The following is a 12,570-nucleotide window of genomic DNA, read 5'->3' on the forward strand; positions in this document are numbered from 1 at the left end:
AATTGATGTCCTTTATCCAGGAAAGAAGTCCTCTGTATTTGCAGGTTAAATCCTCTCTCAAATGTGAGGAATTTATATTAGTGTGAATGAATCATTTTCAGGAGTTGCCTGTTTTGTTTTTCACTAAATGACCAACATGTTGTTATTATGTCCACCACAAACTGATCCCTCAAACTATTTCCATATGATCTCTTGATACATTTTATTCCCTCAGTTGATTTTGTCCTCGATCACTTACATAAAGAAACACACCGTTGTAAATTCTCTAATGGTGGCCACAGATAGCATCATGCGTAACAAAGGTAGAGTTGTTTCATAACCAATTGAAATAAAGGCGCCACAACCCTTATCAATGCCATGGCACAGGTCCACCAACCCCAAAAATATTATTTTACAAACTTTGTGAGGCCACCCATTCTGGTTTGTGAATTGGACGCTGTTGTGTTTTTTTAAGCGAAGCTCATGTGGATTATTTATGGACCCGAGTAACAGACTTGAACATTTTTAGATCTTAAATCAATTTATTAAAAACCTGATATAAATTCATCAAAACTGAAAATAATACAGCCCTAGTTTGTGGACACAATAAACCTATATCCACATTTATATTCCCCCCCCCCTCCCTCCCTCAGTGCAATTCTCTCTCCCATTATGTCCTCTTCCCTTATTTTCTTTTGCTCCAGCAGTGACACAGTCCTTTATATCCAGCACGGCTATCCATGAGATACCATATGCCCACGGCGGGAGTCCTGAAGAGGCTGGCAGAGGGCCCACTCTCAACCAGCAAATAAATAATGGGCCATTATGCTCAATCATATGCTGAGCTATACAGGTTTGGAGGCTCAGAGGCGCAGTATGCAGCATGCAGGAGAATAGAGGAGAAAAGAGCACAATAGAATGAGAACTTCTAGTGCTGTACTCTGATTTGCTGCTAAAATGACTTAACGTAAGATAATTAGCGTGCACTACTCAGCCCCAGAAAAGATGCTTTTAGATAAAGTAAAAGGATCCTAACTCGCACAGCACATGTTCTGTTTCACAAGAGTGAAATTAGAAAAAGACAGCACGGTTTTACAAATTCTGTCAAAAGTGTAAAAGAAGTAGTATTATTGAATCACAGCTAGCTATTGCCACTAAACACTAGACCCAGTAAATGTACACTGCACTCCAAATGACTTGTCCTAATTTGACACTTAGGGGTTCAATGATTCTACTGCCAACTGGTTTGTAGGCTGAAAGTGGCCGGCTAGGCAGCTAATCAAAAACAAGATGAAAACAGGATGATTTTCGTCGCCAGGCAAAGCATTTTTCCTCGTTTAATTCAGAGTTACCGCATAGCTTCACCCCCAATGCCAAACTAGCAAGTCCCAAACCAGTGCAATGAACGCTAATAACATGTTTTACTAGTATGTCGATCTTTAAACCAATCAAAGTTTTGGACTGTATCTGCGATCCTTAACACCACTTGTCAGATATAAAATTAAATAATGACAACGAACTTGTGGCCTTATTCTGTAATAATCTACTCCCAAACACTGATTAAAGCGCCTTAAAAGCTTTTTGTAAGTGGCCAGTAAACAATAAAAGAAGAAACTGAAAACCAACAGAGGCATCAACAGGTACCAAAGAATGCCCAGGTGACTTCTTTTGTCTTTTGGTTGCCAGCTTGTCTTCTTCTGCTCCATTAACTGGCAGATAAAATACATTTTTTATAAGCTCCGCCAACTTCTGCCCGGAGCCTGCTTTAGCTGCTTTAAACACTTTGATGCAAACATGCCTCATTTGCCTCCATTTTTTTGAATCATGCTTCAAAAAGTCACTAAAAAATTCTCTTGATGAACGGAATGGAAACATTGACTTATGTTCCTGAAGTGGAATAATGCTGCTGCTGAGCCATCACTAAAGGAAAACGACAGCAATCAAGAACAATCGCTGCTTCTCTCTATGCCCGATTTGCATTCAAAAGCTACAAATACATTCAGATTCTCTCTTTCCTCGTAGGTGTATTTGTCATGAGAGGCCTGAGGTCAAGATAAATGAAGGTGTATTTTATTGGTGGAGTCTAGAGTGTAGAGAAATTGTTTTGCCTTTGCCTGAAACGAAGGGTAATTGATGCTACAGCTTACCTTGCATGTTGAATAGCAGAGGACAGGAGGACTTAAATAGCATGCCATTGACGTCTGTCTAACACACGGCTGTATTGATGTGACTCTTTGAGCTGCAAATTAGTTAAAGTGACAGAATAATGGACCCCGAGTGAAGGGAAGGGGGAAATTTTAGGTGAAAACAAAGGATTCTTTTATGTCTCTTATGCCCACCAGAGCTCTATTCTCTAACGGTATCAATTATAGTTTCATATCCGGGAAATATAATCTATTTAGACCGGTTTGTTATGCAAATAACCTGAGGAGTTTGGGTGGTGAAGTGTTTCATAATTTGCAAGCCTTCTGCTTCTCTCTGCAGCTAAAATCAATTAATGCTCTTAAACATGTCAAGACATGGCAGCTGTGGAGGAGAAAATAGTGAATGTAGGTAAATGATTTGAACGAAAGTGGTTCACGTGTTGATTGACTGTGTGAATGACACATTCACGTACAGGGTTGTAAACAGCATGCACCACTTGTACTTTTAGTCACATTTTATTTGTCCTGTTGAATGCAAACATATTTTCCACATTTAACAGTATCTCATATTTACCCTCAGTTCTACTAAAATTTCTAAATCTAAAAGTTTTGGTTTCTTTTGGGTATTTCTTATCACTCTCCCTGCTCTCAATCTCATTTCCAACAGGCAAATGTTGCCAATGCAAAAATATCATGAAGACAGTATGTAGAGCATTTTGAAGCCTATTAGCAAAATATATCCGTCAGGAGCTGGTGGAGACCAAAACCAAGCTTAAACAACAGTTACAGTTAGACTAAGAACGAGCAGATGCTCAAGTTTAAAGAAATGTGAATTAAGAATGGGTATCAAGAACCTGTATGTTATTGGTCAGGATCAAAAGACCAGTTAAGCTAATGGACAAACTCTGCTCCTATCTGTTTTCCCATTAACAGCTCAGCCGGGGGGGAAAGCAATGTGTCTTTATAGTCTTCTTATTCAGCTTCCTGATGTGTTTGGTTTCAGTAAAATGATAACCACACTTCAATGATTTTACATTTTAAGTGTGATAGAGGTCAAGACGTACGGCACAGAGCGTAAACTATTACATATTAACAGCCTAATTAACTGTTACACACAAGGTAAAACAGTAAGAGTTTGTAAAGCATAATCACAGTTTACAGTGTTATTCAAACTGTGAATCTACTTAGAATGCAGTAATTTTAAAATTAGAAATGTTCGTACATATAAATTTCATGTTCGGCTTTTATGTGAGGTTTGTGAATTAGGTTCAATTCGATGGAAAGTACTGAATTCAGGTGTTAAAGCAGTAAACATAATCCTCTCATGAGACCTTTACATTCAGCCATCTTTTAAGTCGTGTCCTGATTTTTGCACCAAATATTTAAGAGTAGTATCCATAAAAGTATGCATAAAATATACTGCCCAACCCTAATGCTAATGTTGCTACATATTGGCTAAGTATTGCATGGATGTATTGCAACTGTTGGCAAAACATTATACAAATAGTGACTACATGGAATGATGATAAATGTTTTGTTTGTAGCCTATTCTATTGCCACAGACTGGCCAAAGGTTTACAGTGAATGTACTAACACATATTAGCATCAAATACCCAAAAATATAAGTCACTATTCAATTCTGCTGCCCATTACTGGTTTTGCTTAAGCCATGACGGAGCCCAGAGTTGGGCTCAGGGTGGACAAAGTCAGAGAGAAAAATGAGGTCAAAAGATATTTAGTTTTCAACCTCTTGAGCTGTTAAATTATGGAACAATTAAAAATGAATAAGACCGAGCCAGACAGACCTAGCATACCCAAACAGTTTGAATATTTTATTGTCTGGTCTATGCATTGAAGGGACATCTCCCCTCTCCCCAAACACAGCTCTGAATAGAAAATACAGTATGTCTCAAGCTGTAAAGCAGTAAGAGACCTTTGAAGAATTGCATCTTTGCAGGTGATTTGCAAAGAGTACTTTGTGACCAAAACATTTGGTATAAAACAGTGGCAAAAGTCGGATTGTTGAGTTGTGTGAAAATTCACAGGCAGGGTGTGAAAATTCATAGATTAGGATATATTTTTCACACCAACAGAACTTCTTAATCACATCTCAGTAAACATTGACTGTGTTTTGCCGGAGATGACTTCCTGAACAACTGAAAACTGTGATATTGAAGTCTGATAGCCTGTGGGTATACGGAGGCTGACTGATCTGAAATTGCCTCTTGATGCCCAATTCGCTGTGGGAAATACAGCCCCCCCAAAAACCAAGGACTCAGAGTCTCTCTGCAAAAGGTAAATATTCCCACAGGTTCCAAGCACCTGAAGGAGCAGGCAAACCAAATTTATTCTGAAACAATTCAATTTTATGTGGAGATAAATATTTTATTCTGAAGGAACGCCCTGGAGAGAAATAGACTGGGAAACAATGGTGTAAAAGCCTCCAGACTGGTGCGACGGATCCTCCTCCATGCTGCTACTTTTCCCCAGTTCAACTATCTGTCTGTCACATTGATAACCTGTCACCAGATGCATACAGCAACCACATCTTTAAAACATGAGCTGGCAGAGAGAGCATGGAGCAGGGTACAGCTGGGCGTGTTGGTATGTGTGTGTGTGGTAGAGCAGAGTGTCATCTGCATATCGGTTTGCAATAAGTGTTTGATACGTTTCCCCAAGTGGATCATCTGTTCATTTGTTGCACAAGAACATGCACTGAACAAAGACACAAATTACAGCTTGTCATGTTACTACCAGCATCTAAAGCAGGATCTGAGATGTTTAACCTTTAGCATTCCCACCAATTGACAGATCGGGCATGTATGTTTTCACGCTCCTCCGGGGGGATAGGACGGAAATAGTGTATGTGTAGGAGCAGAAATAATATGTGCATGGTAATCATATGCACATTTTGTATGTGGACCCCCGCCTGTAGAAGGGCAAACTTGAGTTTTCTAAATTGGGCTCCAACGACAGCAGCAAATCTTGCATGAAAAAGTCAAAAGTCAAAACACTCGACGCTGACACAAATCAGCAATTTCAGCGACAGCCTGCTTCTGCTGCTGCTGCTGCTGCTGACGGAGCGTTTGGTTCACACACACAGATGACTTTGCCATCCCTCCCGCAGGCTCTTGTTTGTGGGATATGTAGCACTTACACCTAACAATATCCGCTGGGTCAGGGTTTGTATTGACTTTCAAAATTACAGGGTCAAACGCTGGATTACAGTGCTGCAATTTGGTCTCTGCGAAAAAGCTGTGACACCTGAGGGAATGTGAGGTCAGAGTATTAGTGCAGCCATTTTAGGCTACATAGATGACAGGAAACAGTTATAGTCTGAGTGATGTATTCTTTATATTTTTGTCCGTGATAGCAAACCTTTTTTTCAGTATCCTGACAACATTTTGTTACCTCTGATCTCTCGTAAAAAAAAAGACCTCATGACGTTAAGCTTTGTAAAAGCTTCTGAAGGACTCTTTTTGAACAACACATTTTTCTGTGTACAAACTTTAACAGGATGGTGGTCAACTTATTAACAGGGACTTTAAACTGATGTACTTGAAATTAAATATGTGTATGTATAAAAAATACTCAAATACAAAACAAGAATCTAAGCAAGCTGTGTATTTTAGACGAGCCAGCTTCATGAGGATAGTGTGACGATGATGACAGAGTTCAAACTGTTGTCATTACTAGTTAATCATTATTTATCAGTATAAACCTGATTGCAGTTTTTTTTTTCCATTCCTAATCATTGAACGCTACAGGGAGCTTTACAAAACATTATATACTAGATATTTTTCAATACATAAGCACATGCTTAAAGAATATTTGCATTTTTACAATCCAATAATTAGCTTCATTATGTCACTATGTTCACCATCATATTATTACAGTTAATCCCAGAGGACCTTTCTGACCTTAAAATGTTTATAGAGGTCAAAAAGCTCCAGCAACACATTTTATTAACAAATTAGACCGAAGCGTTTTGGCTTGTGGCCTTCATCAGGGGCGTCCAAAACGCGTCCGTCTAATTTGTTAATGAAGTTGATCTTCATCAGTGTGAAGTGTTGCTGGAGCCTGTTTGACCTCTTCAAGCATTTCACTCTTCATGCACTTTGATAGTTGGTGAAGTTGAGCCAGAAAATCCCAATCTGCTTAAAAAGTGTACAAAGTAAAGACTTTGAAGAAGGCTCATTCAACCCAGACAGATCTCAGTCATCCTTTGTTCATGGAGTTTAAGATGCCACCATCCAGCTGCAGATTTCAGCCTGCCGTGCCGGCATGTAGGACAAAGAGACTAAGGAATGAGTTTGTCCCTGCTGCCATGGCCTTTTTAAACCACTTATAGTGTTGCTTTGTCATCTGCTTTTTATCTATTCCACTTATTGGACTTTTACTTCTTAGTGTCCTTCTTATGTTGTATGCTGGCTGTATTCATGATTTTACTGCTGACTGCAAAACAAAATAGTGTCTCACAGGGATAATAAAGACAACCTTGTACCATGAACTTGAATTCCAAATAAGCACAAGCTCTTGTGCCTTAATGAAAAGGACAACTTTTTTTTTTTTTTAAGATGTTTTTTTGGCCTTTTAGTCTTTATCAGATAGGGACGACATGCAGCAGAGGGCTGAGGTCGGACTCGAACCCACGACCCAACACAGCCACCAGGCCACCAGCACCACGAGATGGACAACCTTTAAAGGGCTTTTAACACTCCTTTTGGAAATTTGAACATTTGATATTTTAAATACTTGATTTTGATACTCTGTCGAGTTAATCTTATTAAACTGTGATGTCGTTTTGGAGAAATCTGGCACAAAGATTACCTTCAGGAAGAATAAAGTTCTATCTGTTACAGCTTTAATCAACCACTTATTGGCTCAGTGCTCATTTCAGTCGACCTTCACATAAATAAACTCTGAAAAGTTTTCAAAGTAGAGGTTACAACGTGAACACAGCACAGAGGAAAGAACCGTGGATCTGTTTTACACCAACAGGCTCAGATCAGCTAATACATCAGTTCATTAAGCACCTACTTAGCATGAAAAGACCACCATGACCACAAAACAACCTCACACCCACACTGTACCTGTTTGTCTCCCCTCTCTATACTCACCTCCTACCTCTCTGTCTCCTGTGTACACACACACACACACACACACACACACACACACACACACACCCACACACACACACACACACACACACACACACACACACACACACACATGCAGGGTTCGCTTTAATCAAAAATAGACCTGCCCTTCAACACATTTACATGTGTCATAATGGGGGCGCCTCACTACGGAGCCCGTCATTACGCGCACCATTAAAACACAGCAGCAGACTAATCTAGCGCTTCCATAAGGGATAGAAGACTCAGCAGCAGCAGAAGGAGGAGCAGGAGGAGACGCTGTAAAGGACATGGGAGGAGAGGCAGACTGTGGATGCTGCAGCAGCGAGAGGAGAGACGCATGCAAAAAGGAGGTGGACGCGTTTGTTCAAAGGAGCTTAGAAAAGATGAAAGAGAATAAGAAGAGGAAGAGAAAAGGGGGACAGAATAGGAGATATTTTTGGGAGGGGTAGAAGAAAGATCAGAAAGTAGGCGACATGGGTATCATTTGGCAGTTGTCGCAGGAGAAGTAGGAGAAAGAAATACAGCATGAGGAGGAGGTGAAAGGGAGAAACCATGGGTGTTGCTTTTTGGTGAGCTAGGAAGATGTTTGAGGAGGGGGGAGTAACAGGAAGAACAGAAAGATGATGAAACAAACGTAGGAGCAAGGAATGAAGCAGGAACGGTGTAGGAGAGAGCAAGCTGGTGGAGGAGCAAAGAGGAGGACATGTTTGGGGAGAATTGGAAGGAGTGGCAACGTTTAGAGAGGATGAAGAGGAGCACTGGGAGTTGATAGTTGTGCAAGAACAAGGTGGGAATACTTGGGAAAGGCGCTAAGGGAGAAACGTTAGATGACGTTTTGGGAGGAGAAGAAGCAAGGAGTGGCAAAAGGAAGAAAGAGTAAGCGATGCCTTTGAGGAGGAAGGTTAAGGAGGAGATGTTTTGGGGCGCATGGGGCCGACTAAAAGCAGTGCTTTGGAAGAACCACAAAGTATCAGTAGGAGTGACAACATTCAGAGAAGAGAGAGGAGCAGAAGGCGGTGATATTTGTGAAGAAGCACATGTCAATTTCTTTGGGAGGGAACAAAGGAAGGAGAGGAGTTGATGTTGAGGTAGGGGAAGATGTTCTCTGCGAGGAGTAGAAGAAAGATTGGTACCATTGAGAGATGTCAGAGGAGTAGAAGGAGCAACAGGAGCGGTGTAGAAGGAGCAGCAGGTATAGAGCAAAGAGGAAATGAGGCTTGTTGGATAGAGAGCGGGGTCAACAGTAACTAATGCTTTGGATGCTCAATGTGTACATTGGACTGCGCAACAGGGAGGAGAAACAGCATGAAGAGATTATTTAAAAAAAAGGAGCAGCAGGAGGTGACAAATGGCCAGGTATAGGGTAAAATAGGAGGTGCATCTATGGGAAGAAGGACCTAGAAGGAGATGATTCAGGAGCAGGAGAAGCTTTAATAAATGTGTTGAAAGCAGCTCAGTAAGGAATGAAGGAAAAGCAGTAGGATCAATTACAAAGGAGAACCAACATCATGAGATGATAAAGAGGAGCAGCAGGAGGTGATATTTGTGAAGGAACACATGGTGAGTCTTGGGGTGGAGCAGGGGGAGAAACAGTCGTTGGCGCCTGGAGAGGAATGGGTAATGCTTAGCATGGAGTAGTAACAGTAAGAGATTATGAAGAGGAGCAGCGGGAGGTGATATCTGCGGAAGAACAAGGGCTGATTCTTGGCGAGGAGCAACATGACTGTCACGAGGAGATTAAGAAGGAGACGTGAAATAAGGAAGTGATGCTCAAAAAGGAGCAGAGTGAAGTAAGAGGAGTATGAAAAGAGCAAGGGTGGAGTCGAGCAACAGGAGGTGATGCAGGAAGGAGCAGCAACAATCTAAGAAATACTAAAGCAGGAGGTGCAGGAGCATTGATATGCTTTGCTTTGGAGGGGAAGCTAGCAACATCAATAAGTGATAAATATGGAAGAGTATCAATTTAAAGGTCCTGACACACCATCCAGACGGCAAAGAACATGAGAGGAAATAACTCTCCATGCCAGCAGGTGGCGGTAGTCCGTTGTCATGATACGAGAAGAACATTTTCACACCGCTGTCGCGCACCAATCGTATTAAAGGTAGCCTACTAATCGAGAATAATGTCTGATAAAAAGTCGAAAAATGGCTCTGACCCTTGATCTTTTAGTGGAAAAAGACAAGAAGAGGCGGCGGCAATAAATAAGGAGAAACGGAAATAGATGGAGATAAATGAAACCTCCGAACAGCCAATCAAGAGAGATTCTGAATTGGCTGAAAAATGGCAGAAAAATGGCCGACAGGGGCCGACGGGAAGCAACGGAGCCGGTCACACAAAAAAAAACTAGGGCGATGACCGCTCTCTGATTGTCCAATTGCCCTGACTCCTTGGTGAGTCAGGGCCTAAAGGCTTCATAAGGAGGAGCAGCAGGAGGTGACATGTGTAGAGGAACACGTTTTCAGTCTTCAAGGAGGAGCAAAAGAAGAAGCAGGATGTCAGTCTCGGTTAGGAGGAAGTGGAGCAGGTGAATCTTTGAGAAAGAGGATGTAGCTGACGAGCAGGAGTTGAGTTCAGTGCTTGGAAAGGAGCAACAGGAGCAGCAGGAGGTGATACAAAGGAAGAAGAAGAAGAAGCAGCAGCAGCCACAACACAGTACAGAGCAGAAGGAGAGAGACACATCACAAGGTTTTGTATGAGAAGCAGGAGGTCTTGTTTGGTGAGAAGCAGTGATGCTCTGAGAGGAGCAGGAGAAAGAGAAGGAGCAGGAAGCAGAAGGAGGAGCAGCAGGTGCAAAATGAAGCTTGGAGGGAAGCAAGTGATGGTGGGAGATGCTTGAAGAGAAGAAGAAACAGGAGGTGCAAGTGTGAAAAGGGTCAGAAGGTGATGTTTGAGAAGGAGACGGGGGGAGATGATGCTTCACAGGGGGGACACAACAGCAGGAGATGCAGGAGGTGATGTTTGGGAGGAGGAAGCAGATACATGGAGTGACTGCACCTGTGAGCTTTAATCACGCTTCACTTCGCTTCTGCTTCAAGAGAGCTGCAGCGTGTGTTAATGGAAATAGAGAAACGCAGCAATGTTTGGATTCATATTTGGGAACATTACCTGCCACTTAGTGCAGAAAGATTATTTGTGCGCACCTAATTGAAGCACCTAATGTGATACAATTACGTACAATCAAGCAAAAAGGCATCGGAATTAAGATTAGTCCATGCTTGGTAGTACTTTGCATGTATTTCATGCCTTTTAGATTCATCAGAAGACTGTTTTCAAAGCAAGAACATTACGGATGATTGTGACAATGTACAAAAAAAAAAAAACTGCATTTTTAGTCGAGGAGGAGTTGAATTCATAGCACCCAGGGTTCTTTTGCCATTCTACAAATGCGTATTGCTTATGTTACAAATGTCTGTGACACATTGAGATCTTGAAGCTTCAAAGAGGCATTCCTACACTGTCAAAGATATGTAAAACCCCAGAATGCAACAGGAATAACAGAGCATGACTAAACATAAGCCTCTCACATTGAACACTTATAGAAAAGCGGCATTGAAAAGCAGATTTGTTCTTACCTTGTAGCATTTTGTATACATTTTAAGCCATTCAGATTTTTTTTTTTTTAAAAAGGGACTATTTTCATTCTGTTTTAATGAAGCATAACTGTATAAATATGGAAATGCAAGATTTTAAAAGCATGCATTACACTTTCTTCTCCTTCATGTTGTTTTCAACAAAAGTGCAATGAGTTCTTCAACCTCCAATGAAGCACAGTCACACTCCTGCACTGTCCCCAAAATCCCACTGCTACCTGACATCTTTAAATGAAACCCGGAACACACCCCGCTAAACTTCTTGTGATAAATCCTCAAGCAATAAACAAAAAGAAATCACATTTCAGTGTTTTAAGAGGTGCAGGCTACAGGGACGAAATACAGCCATACGTCTATTTTGCAAGTCTTTAAATGAAAAGCTCAGACAGTGCAGCTTTTAATCACAGTTAGTGCATACATTAACTCTTCACATTGCACCATCTGAAACACTGGGAAAACCCTCTCCGCACACCTACCTTCCACCGCGCAGACAGAAGTAATCACACAGAGGAGCAACGCAGCCAGAGTGGCCGGCATGGTCCACATGTCTCCCCGTCTGTCCTCTCCCATTATCCGAGCTGACAGAAAGAAAGAAAAATCCCACAGAAACAGAAACACGCTGTATTCCTCTGGCGTCACAGTCACATCTCAGCCTTCAGAGTGTGTGTGTGTGTATGTATGTGTGTGTGTGTGTGTGTGTGTGTGTGTGTGTTTGACAAGTGCAGCACCGGCAGAGTCAACGGGGACTGAAGCGGACACACTGCTGGTAGATCTCACACTCTCTCTCTCTCTCTCTCTCTCTCTCTCTCCCTCTCAGTGCATTTTTCTCTCTCTCACACCTTTCTGTCCAATCAGGAGCGAGTGTGGCGGATCGTAAACCAATCACCCATCCTTTCATCAGCCTGACCCAAGCTGAATGCCCAATGGGTCCGATACCCCACCCGCCCCCCTTACGCCCAGCCTGTGCTTTGTGCGGGGACAGTGACACCCAGCGGTCATTCTTCAGCACAGCATCCGAACTGATCGCCCTAATCAGAAAGTGGCTGGTGGTTTCTGTTATCTTCAGGGGATGGAACAGGTGTCAGGAGCTCTCGCCTCAATGTATCAGGGTGAGATGGGAGTTAAGCCTCTATTTTGAAGATCCTAAAGCTTTGTCACATAATGTGTAACAGCTGAATGGTTCTTCATCTTCCACCAAGTCTTAATCCAAATGTAAATAGAAAAGTTATCTAGTGATTCAGGAAATTTGAAAACTACTATGCTTATTTTCACTTTGGGATATTGGATATTTACACCCATCCCCTCAGACAAAACCCCGCAAATAACACCATTCTTCTTCTGCGCGTGCTCTACTTTGTTGCAAGGATGCAATCTGTTACCGACGTGGTAAACTGAACAGATGCTGACTCAAAGATAGACTGATAGAGATGAGCCTATGGAAACACTTTTTAGTTGTAGATCCCCCCTTGCAACCTAAACAAGTCCAGCATTTTGTTCTGTGACTTTATTTTTGACAACAAGATAGATAATCACCTCAGTCCTGGTTGACAGGCCACCATGGAATCGGCCACTGCCTGTATTTAAAGATGGACAACTCGTCTCCACCTCCTACAGCTGTATAAAAGTGAAGCCAAAAAAAACAACCCCTATATGGGCGCTGACGTACTGAGCATTTGGAGCCAGAGCCTGCACAGTATGGGATCAGCTGGAGGAGC

The 12,570-nt window shown here is 41.9% G+C and overlaps 1 protein-coding gene across 1 annotated transcript in view; it reads right to left on the reverse strand.

Annotated features, from left to right (window-relative positions):
- The window catches only part of LOC132970895 (ephrin type-B receptor 1-like), a 100,509-nt gene extending 88,839 nt beyond the window's left edge, over positions 1 to 11,670 (reverse strand). Inside the window, exon 1 of the mRNA XM_061034527.1 lies at positions 11,332 to 11,670. Within this exon, the coding sequence (XP_060890510.1) occupies positions 11,332 to 11,425 (94 nt within the window). The 5' untranslated portion in view covers positions 11,426 to 11,670. The remainder of the gene's footprint in view (positions 1 to 11,331) is intronic.
- Between the last annotated feature and the right edge of the window lie 900 nt (positions 11,671 to 12,570).

This window comes from Labrus mixtus, chromosome 3 (genome assembly GCF_963584025.1).
Source record: "Labrus mixtus chromosome 3, fLabMix1.1, whole genome shotgun sequence".
Lineage (NCBI taxonomy): Eukaryota > Metazoa > Chordata > Actinopteri > Labriformes > Labridae > Labrus > Labrus mixtus.